Raw genomic sequence first — 23,396 nt, 5'->3', positions numbered from 1 at the left:
AATACAGCGCGAAAAAAAATATACAGCGCGAAAACGGAACATCTCGCTGCTGTTTATTTTTTTTAATAACGGTTATTCACCAGCTAACTTGCACTGACACACGGGACTCGCAATCTTTGCAGTATAAAACGTTCCAGGCCTGCTGACACGACAATGCTTCAATAGAAACAGATCAAAGCGCCCACAACATGCTGTCTGCCTGACGACACCGCCGTAGTTCAGAAGAAATCCTTCGTAAAGAAAAACAGTTTTCCTAAACGGATACACAACAGGCTTTTCTCGCAGGAGCAAGCCTGCTCAGCGTTAAAGAAAAACAAAAAAACCCGCTTTTCCAACGCTGCTCCTGTCGCTCAATTGCCGGCATATCCCCGTCGCGTACAACAGCGAGGTCCGGCCCGGGCGAACATCTGCTCAACACGGAAGGTAACAACAGGCCGTCACACCAGTTTATTTTTTGTCTTCTTTTTTTCCCCCTGCAATGCAAGGGCCCTCCAGGGCATGTAAATGCGGCCATCGACTTCTTCTGAAGGTGCCGACCTCACGTGTAAAGACCGACCGGCTGCCCGCACCTATGGTATAACGCGCGCGTTTCTTCCCCGAGTTCGTGTTCCTTTGTTTCTCATCCTGCGTTACGAGGTAGCCAACAGCGCCGCGGCTATTTCCTTATTCTGCCAGCCAAACGGTGCGGGCGCGTGAAAGAAGACACGACTCTCGGTGCGACGGACCGATATTCAGGCACCGACCGATATCCCTCCCTCTGGCGGAAAGCGGCCGCCAGGGCAGAGGAGGTAGAAGGGGGATGGGGAAGAGAGCTGATGGGGGAGGGGGGGAGGGAGGGAGTGGAGACGCGCCGTGCATCGCGCTCGAGTTGAGGCCCCTGGTCACCCTCGACTGCGTAGGCATAAAAGGAGCGCGCCGACGATCGGCCCCCGTCGAATTAGGTCTTCTTTCCCGCTGTCTTCCATTCTTTCGCATGTTCTCGGGCTAACCGCAGCTGGCGACCTCTGAACCGTGAACGCCCACCAGAATGCAGCAGACCTCCCCCCAACCCCCCATGCCAGCTTGTCCTCCCACGGCTGCGTGCGATCACGAGCGACAATGGACCGTCGTGCACAGTGCGCGCGAAGCTCGCTGGTTCACTAGCTGCGGGAGACGACGCGAGTGGAATCCCTGCGAGCCGCGCAGCAAGCCGCGGACGCCCGCTGGGATATACCCCTAATCGTCGTCACGTAGTAGCGTGCAGTGGCGAGAAAAGGGCGCGCACAGTTCGGATTGGAAACAACCAAGAACGGGAGTGGTGGTGGTGTCATTCATTAAAACATGTTGTGGGGCTAGTTGGTGCATAGCTTTCAATAGGTGAAGCGCCAATAGTGACTGCACACAAGAAGAAATACAGCGCCTTGTCCTGTCTGTATTTCTTCTTGTGTGCCGTCACTATTGGCGCTTCACCTATTGAAAGTGTCATTCATCCTGCCCGCATTTCTCAATCTAGCAAACGCACTAATCCGCGTTGCCGCGCTTTGAAAAGCATAACGAGTAGACGCGGCGCTGACCGCCTTCGAATCCTGTGAACCAAGTGAGAGATCAGTTCGCATACATTTAAGCAGCTCTAATCATTTCGATGCAGCGCACCGAAGAGCAGACATCGATGACTGCGAAGGGCTGTGAAGTGGTTAATGAAATGACCGATGCGGCCCTCCAACCTTCGCATAGCCGGCACTAGAGCGAAGAGGCGCTACCTGTCTTCTTCAACATGATAGTTCACTTGTTGCTCAGGCGCGCAGGAGAGGGGCCGGGAGATACTGAGACGGCAAAGTTGAACCCTATAGGATCCTCGATACCCGAAAAGCGCGCTCCCTATCAGTTTCATGCATGCGACTACGTGGAACATAATAAGTGCAGCGTAGGACAGAGCCTCTCGAGCCAATGCGTCACGGTACCGCTCCCACACTAAGAAGCCAAAAGACAATGAAGCGTTTGGACAATGAAATCCATACGCGCACGTCTTACATGGGCGTACAAGGCGAGGAGGAAAGGAAACGCGTTCTCTGTAGTAGTTGTAGTTTCAAATAACACGAACTTGCGAGCGCCGTTGAGAGTGATTCTGCAGCTCAGTTCGGCGCAGCGAGCATTCGGAGTACATGAGAAATATTCGCCGTCAAAGACCGCTAAATAAGGCTACTGCTTTGAGAAACGATTCCCGCTTGTAGAAGGGCCCCAGTAGCAAAAGTCCACACATACCGCACGGTGGTCTCACACAAGTTTGCGGAACACGGAAATTTCTAAAGAACACGAATTCCCGCGAGATATGTGTCTCATTGTTTCACTGTTGCAGCCTAGACAGCCATTTAATAAACTGGAAGCGTCATATGGCTTCCAATTTTCCAGAAAGCTCAACCTTGTCCTGGAATTCCTGTGCCGTAGACTTTCGTGGCCGACTGCACGTATAGTCTCGAGCTATACTGCACCGAACCTTGCTCCCCCTTCCCTCCCTTCACTCGGCATAGTTGCTTCTTTTTACGCTAGACGTTCGCTACAGCAGCACCGGCGAAGCGCTTCTCTCTAAAGAAAAAGAAAGAGAGATGATCAGTTCCGGAGGCTCACCCCGCTTGTCTAGAGCCTACGAAAGCAGTATCGGCATCGAAAGCGGCTCAGAAGGAGGTGTGGAAAGGGAGTCTCCCGCCGAGACGGGCCGTAACCAGGGGCTCTCTTCCTCGTCGGCACTTCCATTGAGGGGAGTCATGATTTTCAGAAACTTGTTGCCACAATGGCCCGTCGTCGTCCTCGTTGTCGTCGCTTGCAAGAGCGGGCTCTTGGGGCGTCCCTTTTGTGCCTTCCCGTCTACTTCTGCGGCCGTCCCATAAACGACGTATCTACTTTTTTTTTTCTTTCTCATACGCAGTCGCGGGGCTCTATAGTTGGCTGACTTGGGGAGGATGTAAGAGAGCGTCGTGTCGCTCACTTTCTATGCCCCGCTGGTGCTTTTGTTGCTGCTGCTGCTTCTCGCTTGGCTTCTGTGGTTGCTTCTCCTCCTGCACGACAGTGCCGGTTCACGTATAGGACAAGCCAAGGGACGTCTCTATATATTGGCCAGACTGCCCTTTTCTCTTCTTTCTATACCTCTGCGGGAGCCGTGAATGCGACGAATCCGTGGCTGAAGAGGTGCGCTCCAGAAAAAAAAGCGCATAATAATAATAATAATAAAAAAAGCAGTTCGAATACTGGACGACGAGAACTGCGGACGTAAGGTATACCTAATACTTTCTCATTGAGGTCGTGCAGTGGTTTGAAAGCTACGACCACAGTCGGCCAGTTATGTGGGAGCGTAGTTCACAAAACCGAGTGACGACGGTGCGGTAATTGGCCAGCCCGCCTCGGCTGAACGTTTCGGGTTGCACGTTGGGTTCCGGCAGTATATTTGGCAGACTGTCAAACAACAACAACAACAACAACAACAAAGTTACCAGTCTAGTAATCTTAGTAGTTTAACGGCAATAACTCGTTTATGGTGATGATGGTTGGTGGCTGAGGAACACTTTCTAAGAATTGCATCCGATGTAGTAACTGGCACGCCCGCACAAGAAGAGGTTTTGACAGTGCATTGATTGTCTACATGCTCCTCTAATCTTTATATTCTCCTCCCCCAGCGTATAGGTTAGCGCACCTGATGCTTTTCTCGTTAACTACCCCGCCTTCTACCTTCCTTTTCTCTCTCAGACTGACTGGCCTCCCTATAGACTCGTCCTTAAGGCTATGAAAACTATATATAATCTGTCAAGCCTCGTTATAACGAAACGGGACATAACGAACTAATAAACGTAGCGAAGTGAAATTCTTCTGGAAATCAGAAATAGAGGTTAATAATGCAGTACAAGCAATAATTGATATAAAGAAGTAATTTATATAACGAAGTAATTGTGGCTTCCCCTTCGAATTCGTTATAACAAGATTTTACTGCTGTTTAAGACAAAAGTATTTAATAAATGCATTTTCTTTTGTCTGCTGTGTTCCGTCGGATTATGAACGGTGCCGTATATATACACAAACGGATGAAAAGCGCAAGATCACAACTCCGGAAGCTGTCGATAGGCAAATTTGTAGACACCAATTTGTAGACAACTTAACACTGTTTACAATTTACAGACTGCCCAAATAATTTTTGTGAGGGAGCGCGCCTTTCTCATGCGCCGCGGTTACGTGCGAATAGCCTTGTGAACATCGGCTGCCGATTGGCTGAAACCAGCTCCAGCTTAAACGCCGCTGAGCCACTCTCCGTAGTCGCGTCTGCATGATAGAGAGAGAGAGAGAGAGAGAGAGAGAGAGAGAGAGAGAGAGAGAGAGAGAGAGAGAAACCCTAATTTATCGGTCGCACGCGGCGCTTCTTTGGGACACTATAGGTGTGCGTGGCGGTGAACAACATCTTTGTGTCCGGTCGTTCATCTTGTCACCGCCCGCGTTGGAGCCTCCCTCCTGACTCACGCACATTGGGGGTGGGGGGGAGGTGAGGTTGGACTACTTCTGTCGGTGCCGTTGCGCGAACACGAACACGCCGTAAATTCGCACCTCTCGGAAACGTTCGGCCGTCTACTTCTTTGGAGCTTCACAATACCTGTTGAAAACCTATAAACCTGAGCGGCAGCGGTGGACGAAGAGACAGGCGAAACACGTGTGAAGGGTCTGGGAGGCCCAGATGACTTACTCACGGGAGGCAACGTGCCATAGAGTTGAAACCGGTCGGTCGTATACCGAAGACGAAGAAAACGAGAAGAAAAGCCGGCTGTATGTGATGCGAGACGACTTTCCTTTTTTTTGCCTATATTTGTTTATAGGGCCAAGGGACATTCTGTGGGAACAAAGCTGTTGAAGGATGGGACTTGCAACTCATGTTGACGCATGGTTTAGGAGCAGACGACGCCGGTTTACTGCCAGAGAAACAGAGCCGAAAGAGTCTAAAGAGAAATTATGCAGCCCGTCCCTGAATGTAGAACATGCAAATGCGAAGAAACAGCTGTACGAGAGCCGCCGCTGCGAATTCTTGATTGATTTCGCTCTTTTCGTATTGTACATTGCCTGCATTTAGAAAAGTGGGCTCGTAGAGAGTAGAATAGAATAAACATTTTTATTGGGTGAATGCAGCTTTGGAGAGGCGTCCTCATTCCAGAATGCCTTGAGCTCGGGCCACGTCCTGGGCCCTCGCAATCAGCCGTTGCTGATCCTCGAGGTCAGAGCTGGCCAAGGCTCTCTCGCAAAGCTCGTTAGTGGGGTAAGGGTTCGGAGGATTTAATGGTGCCGCACTGCAACCCCCTACTATGTGCTTGAGGGACCCGGGCTCTGCGCAGAAGCGGCATTGCGGAGAGAATTGTGTAGGGTCTGTGGGGTGATTTCTGGTTGGGGGGGGGGGGAATGTATTAACCTGTAGAGCTCGGAGGAATCGCTCCTGCTCTCTAGGTAGTGACTTGTGTGGGGGTGCATACGTTCTGCGGGTTAGCTTGTAGTGTTGTGTGATGCTCGTAGAATCTGTACCGCGCAGCACACAAGCATTGAGGTATAGATATGGCTACGGGGCGTGCGCGTTTGTGGAGGCAATCTGTAGACAAAAAAACCTTGACACACATTGCAATTTAAAGACTGAAATTCGCGTGGGCAGGCCATACTATGTTTACGGAAAGTTAGCGGCTAAGCAACGCACGCGGAGTAAAACAAAAGAAAAGAAATGTACAAGCATTGAAGGATACTTCTAACATGCAACCATTAATCATACGCTGGGTAAACGCTGAGCGATAGTATTGATTAATTCGTCACGTGTAAGGCACACGTAAGCGTACAGATTCACTATAAAAGACTGTCCTCCAGGAGGCACTGTGTATAACCGTGGCCAGACACGTTCCAAAAGACAAGTCTTTTAAGTTTTAAGCGATCGCCTTTTTCGGCGCCACAATTTTACAGCGGCGTTAACCGGGGCTTTACCCGCGGTTTAACGTCGCTATAAGATTGCCGCGCCGAAAAGGTTGCTAGCGACGGTTCGTTCGTCGGCTATAGCATTTGATTATTCCGACATTGAAGTCGATGTCTTAGAGTCTCTTATCGTGGTGACTGGAACACGCCCATCGACACGCTAAAGAAAACGGTTATTTTTAAAACCACACTAGCCACTTAGCCATCTGATGACCCGTCTCGCGCGTGGTACGGAGAGCGCAAAGTCCAACCCTTCGTCGCTCAACGGTTGGCTCAAAACGTGAGCACTTGCCTATACAGACACTTAGCTCTCGATTCAGCATTCCGCATCTGGGCAGGACAACTGGTGTATACCACTCCGCTGAAGCTTGCGTACCACCACCTTTTTTAACTCGCTTTCCCGCAAAACTCGGCGCTGTACTCAAGCTATGGCGTCGTCGGTTGCACACTACACCACGCGCATGCGTACAACGTCCTACGCCAATTCCTCGCCGGTGTTTGCCAACGGGGCGAGGTCGGCGCGCAAGGCATGCGCGAGATTCGGGAATGACAGGGGAAGAGAGACCGGGACCCTCGTTCGTTCTCTCTCCGCCGACCAGCGCTCTCGGCGGTGGCGGCGGAGGCTTGGCGACGCGACATGCCGGCGTCCTCGCGTCGAACGCGCTTCGCAACCCTCAAGCGTGCTCGACGTTGCACGTACCGACGACGACCGCGGGTCCCTCGGAAGAGTGGAAGTGGAGTGGTTGAGAGAGGGGAAGCCGCCACCGACCCTATCGAGCGGCATTGCACGCAGCCGGGCTCGACAAACGATGGATGAGAAGCCGTCAAAGTTGTTTGCGCAGGCGCGCGCCATCGGCTTTCTTTGTGGCAGCGGCGACGGAACTGTTCGCCATCTAGTCCCTCCTTGCCTGCCTGCGTTCCTACACCGAGACCGATGCTTGCATACATGAGTCGGTGGTCGCGAGGTTCGCGAACCTCCCATCAGTGGTTCGAAGCAAACGCGTGTGTGTGTGTGTGCGTGTTTGTGTACGCCCGCGCACTGCAAGAGATATGGACCCGAGGCGGCTGTACTGTATGTAGGCTCGCGTCGCGTTCCTGCGACCACCGTATATACGCTGGCGAGCGAGAACAAACACCGCGAGGGCGCTCGCTCACGGGTTTTTTGCATTATGAACGACGTGGTCTGGCCAAACCGCCCGGTTTGCGAGAGCGATGAGTTATTCTTGCGGCTCCGGCGATTAAGTGCCTCCGCGGTGTTGACACTGTCGTCGTGAATAGCTCAGTGAAGTCCGCGTAGACATGCGATAAGACCGCGCAGAGATTCTTCTTCCGGGTTCGCCGCGGGATCGTACAAACACGCGTCTGCGGATGTTGATATTCCTAGCGCCCGCGAGATTGACTTATTTTGTTATGCTAATTTACCGGAAGTCGCGTCTCTGTGTTGTGTTTAAGGTTGATTAAATGTGATAAATCATTTGGCCGTTTGTTCGTCGCATTCACTTTCACGACTTTATTGATGAATCAATATGCACGCGAGAAAAACATTGCGATCCGAAATACTTATTGATCCGCCGTTGCATAAGACAATATACCATCAGGCGACATTATCGTGCTCCCCCCCCCTTCTTTTGTCTTTTTACCGTGGCCGGCCACTCTAGTAGTCCAGTTTGGCTTGTCGATATTTACATTACAATTGCGTGACCATGCGCTTCACACGCACGCACCTAACATGGCTTCGAGTAGCGTTACTGCAAACACTCTGCTTCAACTGCTGTACTGCTGGCACCGGACCGCTGACATGGAGATGACAGTCTTACGTAATATGCATACATTCGAAAAACTAGCAACAAAATCATACGAGTTTTGAACGAGCGTATACATTATACCATCACTTCAGAGTAAGCGAGTCGCATGCGTTGGTTCTCAGTGGTCATAACTCTGAGTAGCAATTCACCGTTTGCGAATTTTTGATATTTCGAACATTCACACAAATAATTGACGGGGTGATAAGTTGCGAACGGTATTACGCGCATGCATAAAGTCACGTAAATAGGCCGTTTATGACGAGGTGGGATCCACGCAACCCTATATATACATAATTTTGCTTCGATCTAAGGAAGCATTCGGTATTCAGTTCAACATTTATTCGAAGGTCGTTTTCCAGGAATCATCGCATTCGAATTTATTCGGAAATTTTACTGTTTGAATACCCCCCCCCCCCCATTAACAGTAATTCGTGCAGTACAAGCGGGCATGAACAGATGCACCCCCCCCCCCTACTCCCTCCCGCTTAAAAAAAAAAAAAAAATCTCCGGCTTTACCTACTAAAACCCAGATCTGATTATGAGCCACGCCATAGTTGGGCACTTAAGAATAACTTTGACCACTTGGAATTCTTCGCCGTGCATCCAATGCACAGCAAACGGGCACTTTTGCATGATCGCGCAACATAGGGCTTAGCAGCGTCATGCTGCCCCCCCCCCCCTCCTCCTTGCCATTTTTTTTTCCCGTGCAATGTCAAGTCATTCGCCCAACATTTTTAGAATGACAATGAAAACAAAGAGAGAGAAGTGCTCTTTTGTCAACGATTGGCCTGCTCGGTATTGCGGAACGATGCCGATAGCCTCGTGTAGTATTAGCGGAGTAGTGAGTGGCCCTCGTCACAGAGTGCTCTTCCCCCACTAACAAGGCACTTCTGTTGGGAAGTACTTGACTTAAGAGGGGTGGGCGCCCCTGCTATAGAGCGCACGTCGTCCTCCGACGAGCACTCGCGAGAGAATGGCTTTACAAAAGCATCTCCCCCTCCCCCCTCCCCCATACTTTGGTTCTTTCCCAAATAACGAGTGGCCACACGACCGAGAACTTGCGCCGGCCTGCACGCGGGAACGTGACATATGTCCCTGCCGCAGCCTGCTTTGTTGGTCGCGGCGGAGAGCGATGTCCCCGCTTTTCTTTATACTTTGAGCACGTGACCTGCCTCTGACCATTTCCCCTCACTCTATTTCTGCGGCTTTGTGAGGAAGACGTCACATGTCTTCTACAATTTTACGCTCATAAACTAATAATTGCTATTTAAATAGCATCACCGGATTCTTCGTTCCGGAATTCTCTGGCAGATGCGCAAGGGCTGGCAAATATAGTGATTTAAGGCAGTATGGCGAAGTCAAACGAGGCTAACTGCAGCAATTGTGCTTCATCAAATAGCCATATTGGATCCCGCTATGCTCGTTGTAAAACGTTGTTGTAAGCTTATAGTTGCAGTCTTATTTGATGCATCCTTAAAGCGTCCGGATCCGACCTGTCGGAGATGTCACAGTATGGTTACCCAGAGGCTACAGCATTCAGCTTGTCTGTATGCTCAGGACAAGGTTTGAAGAACCAAGTTGGGCATTCAAAAAATACAACCACAGGAAAAGGCAATGGAGACGGAAATGGCGCTCTTTCCGTCTCCGTCGCATTTTCCTGTGGTTGTCGTTTTTGAATGCGCAACTTGGTTCTTCAAAGCAACGCACCAACTAGCCCAGCAAGAAATTCTTCTCAACTATCAGGACAAGGTATAGCCTCGGCTCAACAGCGCCAGCGTGAAGGTGGAGAGAGAGAGAAAAGAATGCATAGAAAGGCAGGGAGTTTAAGAGGAAGCTTTAGCTCGGGTGCTCCTATCGAAATACACGTAAAAGCAGAATTCGTTTTTCTCGGCAACCACTGCACCAAATTTGACGAGGTTTGTTGCATTTAAAGGAAAAACTTAGAATCTAGTGACTGTTGGTTCCGGATTTTTGATTTAGGTCGTCAATTTTTTATTAAAAATTGGCAGAAATCGAAAATTTTCAGAAAACGAAACTATCAAGTTTACAACTCTGTAACTCAGTAACGAAAATTGATAATACAATTCAGTGAACTGCATCTAATAGTACATCTAAAGCGGACAAAATTGATAGGTTACACATGAATGTCAAAAAATATAACAAAATGGAAATATAGGTTTTGCAGAACCCTTGTAAACAACGTAACAAATTCACGTAAGATATAAAATGACGAATCGAATTTGTCCGCTTTCAATGATCTGATGGATCTCGTTTACAGAACCGCGATATCTGCTCTTGATGCAGAGTTATGAATTTGTAAACTTCGTGCTTCTATTTTGTTCAAACTTTCGAATTTTTGAAAATCCTTTTAACAAAATTCAGGACATAAATAGAAATTCCGCGACCAACAGTCACTAGAATTTCACTTTCCCTCTCAAATGCAACAAATTTCATTAAAATCGGTCCAGGGGTTATCGCAGAAAAACGTTTTTGCGTTTTTACATGTATTAGAATAGGCCGCGTCGGAGTTGGGCCCGAGCTAAAGCTTCCTCTTAACCAGACGCAGTTACGGTTGGCTACCCTGCACGGGGGGAAGGGTGAAGGAGGGATAAGAAGAGAAAGAGAGCGTGAAGGTGAAATTTTGTTGGGATACGAATGCGAAAGCACCCCCTGCGTTGGTACTTTATGGCGCGATGAAGAGCTTTTTTTTTTCTCACCATGTATAACACATCATAGCAAGCTTGAAATTTGTTGCATCGCACTGATGTAGAGGTGCGATGGTTCGGGCTCGAAGTATTACGAAAAAAGGCAGGCTTGGGATTTTCAAGACAAAGCTTCCTTTGCGAACCGTCGTCGACGGTCCTGACCGTGGCTGCTGGGTGCTGCTGCTGTCCTGCCGAATGGCTCCTGCTTAGAAAAGAAATTCAGCAGCGGGCCTGATGAACCGCGGGCCCGAGGCCCGGAAGAAGCGTCACGCGGAGCAGGAACGTCTTCGCTGTATGCATACAATTATATTAATTAATTGAATTACGTACAGCCCCATAATTCAGTTAAAGTTTAATATTGCTGCCGCGATGTGATGTGCCGTGTGAGGCAATGGAAATGGTCAACCCTCTCAGAGATTGTGAACACGTCCCCTATGGGTTCCTGCGGACTATACGCGGACAAAGTGCTGCACGCAAGGTAGCCTTTAACATCAACTCACCACTCTCGTATTGGACTACAAACGCTGAAGAAATTACACATTCACCACCAACATGGCCGCTAATGATCATCAATCGAAGCAAACAGCATACAAAGCTTCGCTTACATCGATTCCCACAGTGTGTGGGATCCCCAAACTCTCTTGAGTAGGGTGCATTTGCTGCCGCCTTGTTTCAGAATTTTCTGCCTCCCCCTCCCCTCTCTCTCCAGCGTAGGGTAGCAAGCCGGATCTTCCCATCTGGTTAACCATCCTGCCTTCCCCCTTTTTACTCTCCCTCTGGCTAATGAATGCACGTAACGTGTTTTTAAACATGCTATTCATGTTTCTATTAAGCCTGCTGGATGGAGACTAGTTTCACCGTATTTCTTGCATCTTCAAGATAATTAAAAGCGCACTTCAGCAGAAGAGATCAAGGATTTTCCTTTCGTCATTTCGCGTTGTCAAGTTTACAGAAATGTGGACTCTACTCGAAATTTCTCTACGAGAATGCTAGGTATGAGAAAATGAACTGTTTCATTCCAGCATACGTAGAAAGCACCCATTCAGCCGCATAAAATTATGTCTTGAAGCAATGGAAGAAGTAAGCCTGCTGCATGACGACATCCTGGCACCGAGAGCAAAGGCCGAGATAGTGCTACACCTTCTGCATCCATGTCATTTCACTAAAGAACATCGACGAAAGCATTAGAATTTGTAGCTGAAGTCTTATCGGCTGTGTCTTAAGATGTATGCGACATATTTAAGATCTTAACTTGAATACAGTTTAAAGGGACACTAAAGTGAAAAATGATTTCTTCTGCATCAGTAAATTACCGTTCTACAACACTAAATACACCACTCTTACGACGATAAGACGTTTGGTAAGCCAGAAAAAGCGCAAGAACGAAATACGGGTGGCGACGCCTACTTAAGTTCCCGCACCTCGGGGCTGTGATGTCTTGGATTTTGATGACATGTTCTAGGGCCTACTAAACATATATAGCGGTACAGATTGACTACATTGTGTTCTAAAGGAACCAAATATTAAATATGGCAAGTTTCGGGAACCTTTATTCAGCCAACGCGGCCCAAATGCGAAAACATGCTTTGGAATCCCTGACGTCACGCTGACGTACCGGCTCTGGGGTTACGGCGCGAAATTCAAATACTGTTGCTTGGCCCTTCATTTTCTCATCTAATAATCAAACTATAATTTCTTAAATGACTGCCTGCAAGGTTCTCAAACAATGCTTCATTAGTCTAAACTGATTTATTGTTTCGCTTTAGTGTCCCTTTAAGCATGTTTTAAAGATCCTAAACACAAACATCTCAATCCTTGTGTTCTTCATGCGCTCTCATTGCATTTACACACAGCTTGAAAGGGACACACATTAACGGTATAAACCGGGGTGGAATTTGTAAGTGCTATCTTCCAGTGGCTCCACCTTCCCGAATAATACGTTCGGCATCAGGATTGGCTGTAATTCGCTCTTATACGGTGGTGGTGGTAGTAGGGTATCAAGCGGGCAGGGTTAGCCTGGGATGCTTAGCCGACAATTGTTCCGCCTGAGCATCTCACATTTTCAGTCAAGGGTCTTGCACAAATATCCCAGCGCAAAATGCTTTCTGCAAATACGGGCCTCGGCTCAGTGTCGTTCACGGCCGTCCCGTCATTGGGGCGAAAAAATATCCCCCATATGAAGTGAGTCAACACGGCCCGAAGGCTCTTACCGGTGAACTAGAGACGGCGTGTCTCCTTATCTAACAGCAGCGGTCGCGATGACCGGTCCCGATAAGGGGCCACGGCGGACGTATATAGTTTACGTCGCCGCGACAGGCGCAAGTGTGATGATGGAGCGCTGCCGGTGGCCGCCGCCACGGTCACCTATACTCTTTCGCGCGCTCATACAGGCCTGCACAGAGCCAACAGCGGCGCCCAGGCGCGTAATTGCCCGCACTTAATGGGTCTCTTCTCGCGAGCGACTCGCCTCATTAATTAGCTCGCCTTGTCTCGGGCGCCGACCATCGCACTCGATCGACTTCTGCGCATATCTACTTCCTCGCACCGCGGCCGCGCGTGGATTCCTCGTGTCCGAGTTCGGAGCGTGCGAGCGCGCGTAAAGATATGCATGGTGCAGCTCGCTGTGTGTGTGTGCCCAGAATGCGTAATTACTCGGTCACCCGGACTGTATACATAAGAAGCCGAGTTCACTCGCCGCGGGAACGCACGACGAGGGGAGACGCAGACTACGCTGTAGAATATATATATATATATATATATATATATATATATATATATATATATATATATATATATATATATATATATATATATATAGTTCCGTTTGTGCGAAACGTACGGGATGAGAAAGCTCTCATGGCGTGCCCTTCGGATACGGCACTGTGCTCAAGGTTGAGTGGAAGCGTGTCTCTCCTTTCGCGGTGGTCAGCCAGTGGTCGAGCTAGGAATTGTGTCTGGAGCCAAAGTGCTCGACAAGAAAACTTGTCTTCGTCGGGGCAGGAATTGTGTCAAGTAAACAACAGTAAAGCAGTCGCAGCCCTGACGTAGTCCCATGGCGCGAAACGTTGGCTCCATCGACATTCCGTGTTCGAGAACTGTGGATAACTCAAAGCCTCCACATATTTTGGGGCCCTGGACTAAGGGCCCCAACCACATAAATCCTTCCATTTTATAAAGTTTCTTCTCTCTCTCTCTCTCTCTCTCTCTCTCTCTCTCCATATCTCTGTGAGATTTCGTCTTGTTTGGCATCCCTTCGCGGCTGTTTTTTTTTTTTTTTTTTGTAACACGAAGTATAATTGGCAACCAAAAAAAAGAAAGAAAGGGTTCGCGCGATGGAGGTTTGAAGTTACGAAACATGTCCGAACGAGGGAAGCCTCATGGTGGAGCCGTCATTCTGGCAAGGCGTCTTGTCTCCGTCCGTGGGCGAGCGCGAGTGCTCCTGAGAAACGTTGACTCCAAGCTGAGGCTTGCATTGTTCGTCAGCTATTGGTGGAGATGTTATTGGGAGGAATTCAAAACATAGGCAGGGGGAGCGAAATCTGTGTACTTTACATGAAGCCGGCGAAATCTGCATAGTTTTCTGAAGCTGGCAGAGAAAAGGAGCACCTTGTGAACCGCTTGAAAAGTACTTCTGTGACAGTTCGTTTCACTCTGATCGGCACCACCAAGGTGACCACGTAAGAACTTGCGAGGCAGTTTTTAGCGCAGTTTGTTCAAGCACTGGAAGTTACCGTAAATTTAAGCGTCGTGATCTGGTGCCTTTAACGTAGGCTTTAACGTCTACGTTGAAGCTAAATATTTGTGGCGCATGGAGATTCTGCATGCCCGCACAAGGCATACTTCGCCTACATTTCCGAACATTTAGCAGGGCTTGTGTCTTTTACCTATTCGTGGAAAGCGGTTAGCTTTTTGGTATACCTTGCTCAATTTCTTCCCTCCCTGAAGTGTCCCCAAACAAAACGCCAGCTTGTTTGACATATCGACTCACTACGTACCAAGGCCTGCATATTATACCTTAACATCGCCCTTCAGTGGTTGGCTGCCCGCTGCGGCAGAGAGGGCAACTTCCACACTGACTGCTCCACTGGAATGGTGCAAGGCGGCTCACCGGAATCGGGGCCTTCTCTAAAAGAGACGGGTCATACTGTTCGAGTGCCATTTCGCGGAGTTTTCAGTTTCAGCGTGCTCTCTGATGCAATGCGGAGCGGCAATAGTGACCCATTCGTATACATGACCGACCAGAAATGCGACTCTCAAATGCCGGGTGACACTGAGACGCGTGACCGTACGCATTCATAGCGCATTCGGCTAACTGTCGCCCGTTTACTTCTTGCACAAACTGTAAGTGACGCGTTCTCAACATCGCAATGTGTGCGATGAGTTGAACTTCGTTTTACGCATGCGCATGTGCGCGAATTGTCGCTTCAAGTGCTACTCTGAGGAAGAACAAGACGATAGGGGGAAAACGAGCGAGGTTAGGCAATGTTAAAGTGCTACTACAAAATACACTTAAAATTTACATCCTAGCTCCGTTGAGTTACAACCTGTACGTGGACCTCGGAGCAGCGCAGTAGTTGTACTTGGCACGCAACGAAGCAAATATTTGCATTCCACCGAGACACCGTCCTCGGATACAGAGTTTCTAGCAGAGGTGTAGTAGAACACGTGTCTGTAGATGCCTGTTCATGTATGTGTACTTGTGCTTGATGTGCGTACGTTTTCATGCCTCACCATTGTGGGCCGGTGCAGCGTGATAGCGCCACATGGCCAGGCAGGTCTCGTCCCTCCATTTAGTAATAATATCATGCCCGCCAAATAACGGAAGCGCCTTAATTCCTTGTCCCTGTCTCGTGCAGCAACATGGGTCTGCAAGGAATCGACGTGCTGCAGAACCCGCAGATGTACGTGCTCGGAGCGCATCTGCTGTGCGGCCAACTGCAGCTGGGTCTCTCCCGAGGCCAGACCAAGCTGTGCCACCTGTACGAGGACCACATGCCCCACGTGGGCCGTGGCGCACGGATGGGCATCGGCGAGTGCCAGCACCAGTTCAGGCACCGCCGGTGGAACTGCTCCACGGTCGCCGACACCAGCGTGTTCGGACCCGTGCTCAACATACGTGAGTTCTTCCTTTCTTTCTTTCTTTCTTTCTTTCTTTCCGTAATCAAACAACCAAAGAAGTATAAAATTATCTATAATTGAGCCAAGATCGTGCAAGAGAGAGAGAGAGAGAGAAGGATACAAGGAAGGCAGGGATGTTAACCAGTCAAGAGTCTGGTTGGCTACCCTACGCTCGGGGAAGGGAGAAGGGGCAGAAGGAGAGAGAGAGAGAGAGAGAGAGAGAGAGAGAGAGAGAGAGAGAGAGAGAGAGAGACGTGCACAGACAGTCATTGAGTCAAAGGAGCTCGCGCAGACCAGACGTTTTCAGAAAGCACAAAAGGCTTTCACTGCCTTCTGAGCCGATGATAAGAACGTGCAAAGTTCCGATAAAAGTACCACAGGTAACATTTCGAAGTAGATGGTAGACGTTGCCGGATATGACTACATTTGCTTGCTTGACCTGGTCACATTGGGTGTTCTCCGCGTCCGCTTATAGTTGCATTTTCAGTTGCCGGTTGGCCACGGCCTTGCCACTCACTTTCGCTTGCATCACGAGCGGGGCCGTCTGAGTTTCCCGCATTAATGCATCCTGGCAGCTACAGCGATTCGAGATGTTGTGTTAGACTGCACTCCCTTCAGCGCCGGCTCGATTTCGTCCATCTAGTAACTCTTCGAAGAACTCCAAACGGGGCTGGATAGCCAGCTATACATGCACGATGCTTCGCATAATACCGATTCCCACACATTGCATGGGATCCGCAATTTTTTTCTTTTTTGAACGATGTTCATTTGATTGCAATTTGTTTATGAGGTTAAAGTGTAACTGGTTTATCTATTACTCAAACAAAATTAAGGATACTACAGCTAATATGCCGACCTGAAGTTCTAGCAGAAAGGCCGCATAAATCCGTTTGGCGCCCAATTTGACGAGCACTCACGTCCTCGGCTGTCTGAAATGTATGTCCAAAGCATTTCTCCAAAAGAAAAAAAGGGAAACCTGTGTATCTCGCGTTTAAAACGCACATCGTTATGGCGAAGTGCTGCCTATACACCAGCTGATGTGCTGGAGGAAACGATCGCAGCCTTCACTCTGCAAATTTATTTCCCCGCAAGTCATACAGAAAGATGAAAACAAGAGGACAACGTCCGAGCGAGTGAAAGTGCGCGACATGCACGAGCAGAAAAATGCGCCATGAAGGCGCTGTAGCTTTCGTGCTTTGACCATATGCATAGAGTCTCGACAGACAGCAATGCGTGACAGCTCCAGCACAAACAGCCTTAACGATTTTCTTGTTTCATTATTTTCCTTTTTAATTTATTCTAATCTTTTCTAGCCATTCCTCATTCCCCCAGTACGGGGTACCGAACTGGGGATATTCTCCAGTCAACCTCGCCATGTTTTCCTTTCTCTCTTCTTACTCACACTCTCCTGTCCTGTATGTCGCTGCACCCTAAAAACGATCACTATACACCCTGCCGGTTCGCTGTTCCCCCGAGATGCCAGAGGGCAAAGGCCGCATGCCGTACGACACTTCGCCTCCTCGGAGTTCGCGCACAGCCAACAACACAGCACGCCGTGGGCGATTAGCGTGAAACGCTCGACTGCAGCAGCCAACTGGAGGGACCGCGAAGCGCACAGTATGATGTGCTCTCTCCTATTCAGCGATTTGCAATAGCGTAATAGCTAAACCAAAGAAAGAAAGAAAGAAAGAAAGAAAGAAAGAAAGAAAGAAAGAAAGAAAGAAGGAAAGAGAAAAGATGGTACGCCAGCAGACCGGTGTGGCTGGGAAACCCACTGGTCGAGCCGCTGACGTGGTCAGCGCTATTACCTGCCTGCCAGACCGGAAGGTGGCAGCGTCGGCCATTACAGCGGATCACGCGCATTAAACAGACACCCCCACCCGTTCTTACACGTTCCTTTTCTTTTTTTTTTCGCGCCCACAAGCTCGAGTGCCGAGCTTACCCGCAGTGCGACGAACCGCGAGGGAGGAGCCATACTGTACGTAGGTGCGCGTTGCGTGGTGGCGTGCGTAGCTCGTTGCGGCCGACAGATGGCGGGGCGAACGAAACGCGCGGTTTATGCGGTTCACGAACGTGCACGCGCGCGCGTGCACTCAGGGCGAGATAAGCGCGGTTGTCGAGCACGTTGGCACGCTGGTTCACATCAGGGGTCGTTAATTATGCACGCATTAACGAAAGGGAGGGGGGGGGGTAGGGAGGTGCTTAACGCTGCCCTGTCTCGTACTGCTCAAGCTGTCGATGGGTGGTTGCGAAACGGTGGGGATTGCGGTTGCACCGCTGACATTCTCTCGAATGATCGAACAATGAACGATGTACGGTGGGAGGACCGGCGCCGTTGTGGTGGCGCCTCTTAGCACGGAAAGCTTAAGTAGAAATCTCGCCGCGCCTTTGCAAACGCTGATAAAGCGCAATTTTATTTTTTCGTTCGCCTGAGCGATATTGCGAGCTTGCATGAACCGTGAGAGACTATGATCATTTCTAAACGATGCGAAAAAGAAAATACGCTTCTTCAACCGTTGGTTTTTTTCTTACCGATGCCTATTGCGGCAAAGAAAGAAAGAAAACAGAAAATGTGAATCTAAAAACATCGCCTCGTGTGATAAGTAGAAATTTGTAGTGAAAGGTCTAAAACTGCAGCCTAAAAATATATGAACCGTGACAAGTGGCCTACAATCAGGAAGCCATCCGTTTCCCATCGGCAGCCGTTCTCGTGGCTTCAGTCGCACTTATCATCCTCATATCTTTATCATTAGCATTTTTCATTGCGACATCAATTAAGTGCTCGGAACAATTGCTTCTCTCCGTCCTCCGTCCGTCGATTCTCGATGACGACCACGGTCGTCATCGAGGAGATCGTGTCGTCAGGCACCTTTCCATAATCAGCTTTACGTGACGTCGCCATGGGGCGAAGAAGGAACATTTCTTGCTGCCAAAGCCACCACATTGCTCGGACAGCAGACAACGCAAGGCCCGGCAAAATTCCCTACATAGAACGACGTCTTGACCAGCACAGTGGTGCCAAGCAGCTTGCATTGACACAGCGTGCACTCAACTGCTGTTTCAGTAAGAGTTCCCACGCTAGCCAAAGTGCCAATGAGTCGTGACGTTGCGTATATTAGCAAATGGGGCCTGTCATTGGTAAACAGTGCTCACCTTGCAAAAAAGCCTCGTGAACATGGCCAGAGTTGAATGGAAATTAAGATGGGAAAGACTGTCCGCGCACGTGCTCTCAGGCGACTCACAGAGATCACAGTCTTTCACTCAACTCCCCCGGCAGAAAGAGGAGCTGACTGATCTGTTGATTGCGTTCAACCCCTCAAAGGAACAAAATGGGGCGACTGAAGGTGACAGTGGAGGACTCCGGAATGGTTTCGACCACTCGTTACTCTTTAACGCACACCCGATGCTGGGTATACGAACGTTCTTGCGTGGCTTCCGCATCGGAATGCGTCCGCCACATCAGGGAGTCGAACACACGACCTAACGCTCAGCATCACAGTGCATAGCCATGAGTCACCGCGGCGGGTGAAAAACCCAGTGCCCTTCCACTCTGTGAAGAAGGATGACTGCAGCGAAGCTGTGTACGTGGGCCCCTTAATGGCGAACTGCACCTCCGCTGCGTGTCGGCCCGGCATTGCACATCTTCGGGATCGGCCCACGTATGGGCCGTATGGGCCCACGTATGGGCCGATTTTGTGCCTGCACACGGACACGATCCCGGGGAAACGAGCAGTTAAATACAACTTCGCTGTAATTCACTGTGAAATTGGTTACGTCTTGGTGTTTATTAATCAAGCGTTCTTAATTAATTAATGCCGCCGACAGACGGGCGGGAGCAATGACGCGATCGCGCGGTAGCGCCGAGGGGCGCCAGCGAGCAAGCTGTGGAAGACGGCGCTGGAGCCAACCGTGATGATGATAGTTTTGTTTTAACACGTGGACACAATCCTGGGGGAAGTAGCCCATAACAGCTTCGCTGCAAAAAATGTGCAGAAACTAATGTAAGCGAATAGCCCGGACGAACGCACCAGTGTGTGAGCGAGCGAACGAAAGAGGGAACAAGAGAGCAAGAGAGGCAGCTAGAGAGAGAGAGAGAGTGATGTAGAGAGAGAGAGAGTGATGTAGAGAGAGAGAGTAAAAGAGAGCAAACGAATGTTTTCCTTTCCGAGTCCGACCACCAACGTACCTGTCTACGACCTACCACGAAAACGCCAGGAAGAACCAAAGAATCACCCTATATGCCTGCTATACATGTATTCTGTTACAATAATTCTACAGTTTCGTTCACTATGTCCCCCCCACCCCCCCTATCCTGCTTGGTATTGGGACAGGAGTATGTACTAAATAAATAAAACTAAGTAAATGTTCAACAGCTGTACCAACTCAAGGTTTTGTAGCGCCACAGACGGGCGAGCAAGCTCCTTGCAGGACGACACGGCTGCTCTCGATCGAGCGAGAAGGAAGCTCGCGCAAATTAGCGGCGATTAACGTCGGCGCGCGAAAGTAGCAAACAAACAAAAAAGTAAGAGACACAGAAACGTAACAAGTCTGGCTGGCGACGCCTGGCCGTGTCGCAACAAATAATTCTCCTCCCTCTTCGCGCGCTTACTCGCAAACGAAGTTCCCGGAGTTTCCTTCCATCGGCCGGAGCAGTCGCCTCGCCCCTGAAACCTATTTGATTACCTCTACGCGAGCTCAGGAGCGAGCATTAAGAAAAATATGACTGCGTAGGAAGAGGACAGAGCGACGAAGGAGAGAGAGGGGGTAGGGGTGCCTCGTCCTTAAACGAACTGCCCTATGCCCGCATGCGCGTCGGCCGTTAAATACGCGCGCATATCACGGTAAAGGTGTGCAGCGTTGCGGGAGCTGGTGGGACCGATGTATCGTCGATGTATGCACGTAGCCACGGAAGAGCCAGTTTGGAACCTACGTGAAGCCGATCGGAGGTTTCCGAGCCTCTCCAGGCTGTTCGCGTGTTTTTTGGTGCGAATGGCGACGCGTATCGCAGGCTGACAGCATGACAGAAAATGGCATTCAGTCGTGCTCGTCATCGATAAAACGCCCACAGATGCGCATATATACGCGCGTACCTTGACGACCATGCGTAGCCATATAGAATTAGGCGCCCACCCCGCTCCAGTCACATTCTCCCTTGCAATTTCTCTTTCTGCCAGGTACCAATATTGATGGTACACCACTTTTGTTCGACACGAGGTTTTTGTTGCCTCAGATCTACGTTACGCTACCCGGACCCGACCTTGTGTGGAGAACAACCATGCTTCCTGTTCGGCAGTCGCGCGAGTCTACACAGCGTCGCCAGCACTGCACACTTTTATCGAGGCATAGCAGAACCTCTGGCGCCTGGTATGCGGGGATACCAATGGCGTTTTAGCTTCGTGACGATTTGACTAATTACCGGCCGGAGCGCAGCAAACCGGTTTCCGAGCTATAGCTTCTCTGCGTGGCGGCGGAGCCCGGCGGCGATGCCACGCCTGCATCTCGCGCCTACAGGACTCAGCCGCTCTTATTGAAACAATCCCATCAAAATTCTTCTCGGAACGAATTCATCACCGACCTCTGCCGGTGGCGCGGTGGTGGAGAAAAAACAAAAACAAGAAACGTTCCGGCTGCTGCTGGCTACTGCTGGCTTCCTCCAAATTGATTAGGCGGAGCCCGAGACGCGTTCCTCGACTTGTTTTACGGCGCGTTTGTTTTTACTGCAGATTTTTTTTTTCGCCGTAGCGCAGCAGAACTAGGGGCAGGGTTACCCGCTTTACGATTGATGGGTTACTTGAACCTCGGCAATGTCGAACATTGTGACCACACTGTTACTGGTTTCTTACATGTGTCTCTCACGTCAGCAAGAACCTATAAGCGACGCCAGTTCAAAGCGCGTGGCTAACCGCCTAGCAAGCCCTCTCTGATTCCTACAATGTGCCATTCCTTTCGTGTCGCTGATTCGATTGTGTGAGTTTCGAAAGAAATTTAAATTAGAGCCCTTAAATAACTTTTTTTTTATTAAGGAAACGTTATTAAGTGACTCTGGCAAAGCTATTTGACGTTTGTAGAGATGAAATTGCCTTGGCATAGACAGACAGAAAGAGATAGAGAGGGGATGATAACTGAAATGCAGGGAGGTTAAAGGGACACTAAAGGTTACCAGAAACTCAAGTTAAAGTGGTAGAGCAATGTTCTAGAACGTCTAAGGCGTCAATATAATCGCGAACAGAGCTTTAGTAACCGAGAAATTGAGGTAAATGCATGACACGATTTGAGACCCCCCAGCGACATTCCGGTACTAGCCCGATGACGAAAGGTCTCCTCATAATTTGTGTTACTAATACTCAACTACTCGTATTAAAAATATCATTTCATTCGATTATAAGCCGGAAAAAATGCTACTTGTCTACGTCTATTCGATTCTAGGAAAAAATAACATTTTGACGTTACCCTTCAGTAATATGGGTGTTCGAAAGGTTTCGTTTTCGCTCGACTCTGCGCCGCGCACGCTTTGGAGTTTCAGTAGTTTCGTTATCGCGTCGTGCTGTGAGGGTTCTGCTCGCGAAACTTTCATTTGGAACAAGCAGCGACAATGCCACGTCCATGTGATGTCGTGGGAAGCCCTCGTTGCTTTCCCGCTCCGGAGAGCCGGTGTCGAGGCCGCCGTCGTAGTACGCAACGACGCCGGCAGTGCGAGCCCTCAGAAGCAGGTCGCGCTCGTCGGTGCTCAAATCGCTGAAGTTGAGCCCACCATCGCGAGCCAATCTGTCGGTGTCAGGGTCCATTGCGACGAGCGTCGAAGTTAGCGTCATAGAATGAAGTGCCAGCTTATGGGCGTCTTGCGCTGGAGTGTGAGGTATAGTAGCGGCGCCTGGTGGCGGTGCGGGAAACGACATCTGGGTCGTGCCAGCTTGGGTCGTATTGAGCCCTGGCTGTGGCGAAGCACGTTTCTAGGCCGAGTTTTGCGTCGATTCGCACATTTTTATGCCCTGTTGCGAGTGCGAAAAGGCTCATCGCTTCTCATAGACCACGCCGACCACGCTGCGAGCTCGCTGCAGCCTATAGTTTAACGAAAACGGACTCTCCGTGTGCCGTGGGACGTAACGTGGGACGTAATTCGTTTCTCCTTCCGCTAGCCACCATACTCCCGCTTTCGCTCTGCTGTCGGCTCTGTCTTGGCTCTGTTTCTGGCCGCGCGTTCGCGTTTTGCGCAGAAAAGCCGTAGCGCCGTCTGCGGACGCCGTTCTACTCACCGATGGCGCAACGTCACTATGAGACCATGATGTCAGTTCTCCTCGATCGGAGGGCGGGCGATTTGAACTGCGCTAGAGGTACGCGGACGCTTCAGAACGCATTTTCTCTTAAAATAAGTCTTTCCTTGGCACGAAACAAGCGTTTCGAGGTTTCTGGGATGGTATTTCAACAGTCCACGTTGACTTAATAGTAACCTTTAGTGTCCCTTTAACGAGGATTGACCCTGGTTGGCTAACCTACACTGGGGGTAAGGGAAAATGGGAGGGAAACATTAAGAGAAGAGAAAGTCCACTGTGGATATCGTCGACACGGTAACAGTTTTCCGCTCTATAACACTAACGGTCACTCAATCCACTAGCTTTCATAAATCGCAACAGCGCTTTTGCGGCATTTTGTATAGCTGCTATATAAAATTCTCAAGCATGCACAGCATGCCGATAGGGCAGGTAGAGTTTCTGTACCGCCTTATAAAGTCTTCTCCCCTCTCTTGCACTTGTAGATTGCAAGCGGAATATGTGCGAATTATCCCCCCCCCCTTCCACCTTCCTGAAGCATGGAA

At 49.7% G+C, this 23,396-nt stretch overlaps 1 protein-coding gene across 2 annotated transcripts in view; it reads left to right on the top strand.

The window, feature by feature from the left end:
- LOC142585275 (protein Wnt-5b-like) overlaps positions 1–23,396 on the top strand; it is a 95,086-nt gene that overhangs the window by 42,422 nt on the left and 29,268 nt on the right. For both annotated transcript variants that reach the window (XM_075695907.1, XM_075695906.1), the window contains exon 3: positions 15,322–15,581. In XM_075695907.1, coding sequence (XP_075552022.1) covers positions 15,322–15,581 — 260 coding nt within the window. The remainder of the gene's footprint in view (positions 1–15,321; positions 15,582–23,396) is intronic.

This window comes from Dermacentor variabilis, chromosome 6, assembly GCF_050947875.1.
Source record: "Dermacentor variabilis isolate Ectoservices chromosome 6, ASM5094787v1, whole genome shotgun sequence".
Classification (NCBI taxonomy): Eukaryota; Metazoa; Arthropoda; class Arachnida; order Ixodida; family Ixodidae; genus Dermacentor; species Dermacentor variabilis.
This window is presented reverse-complemented; position numbering and strand designations above follow the sequence as displayed.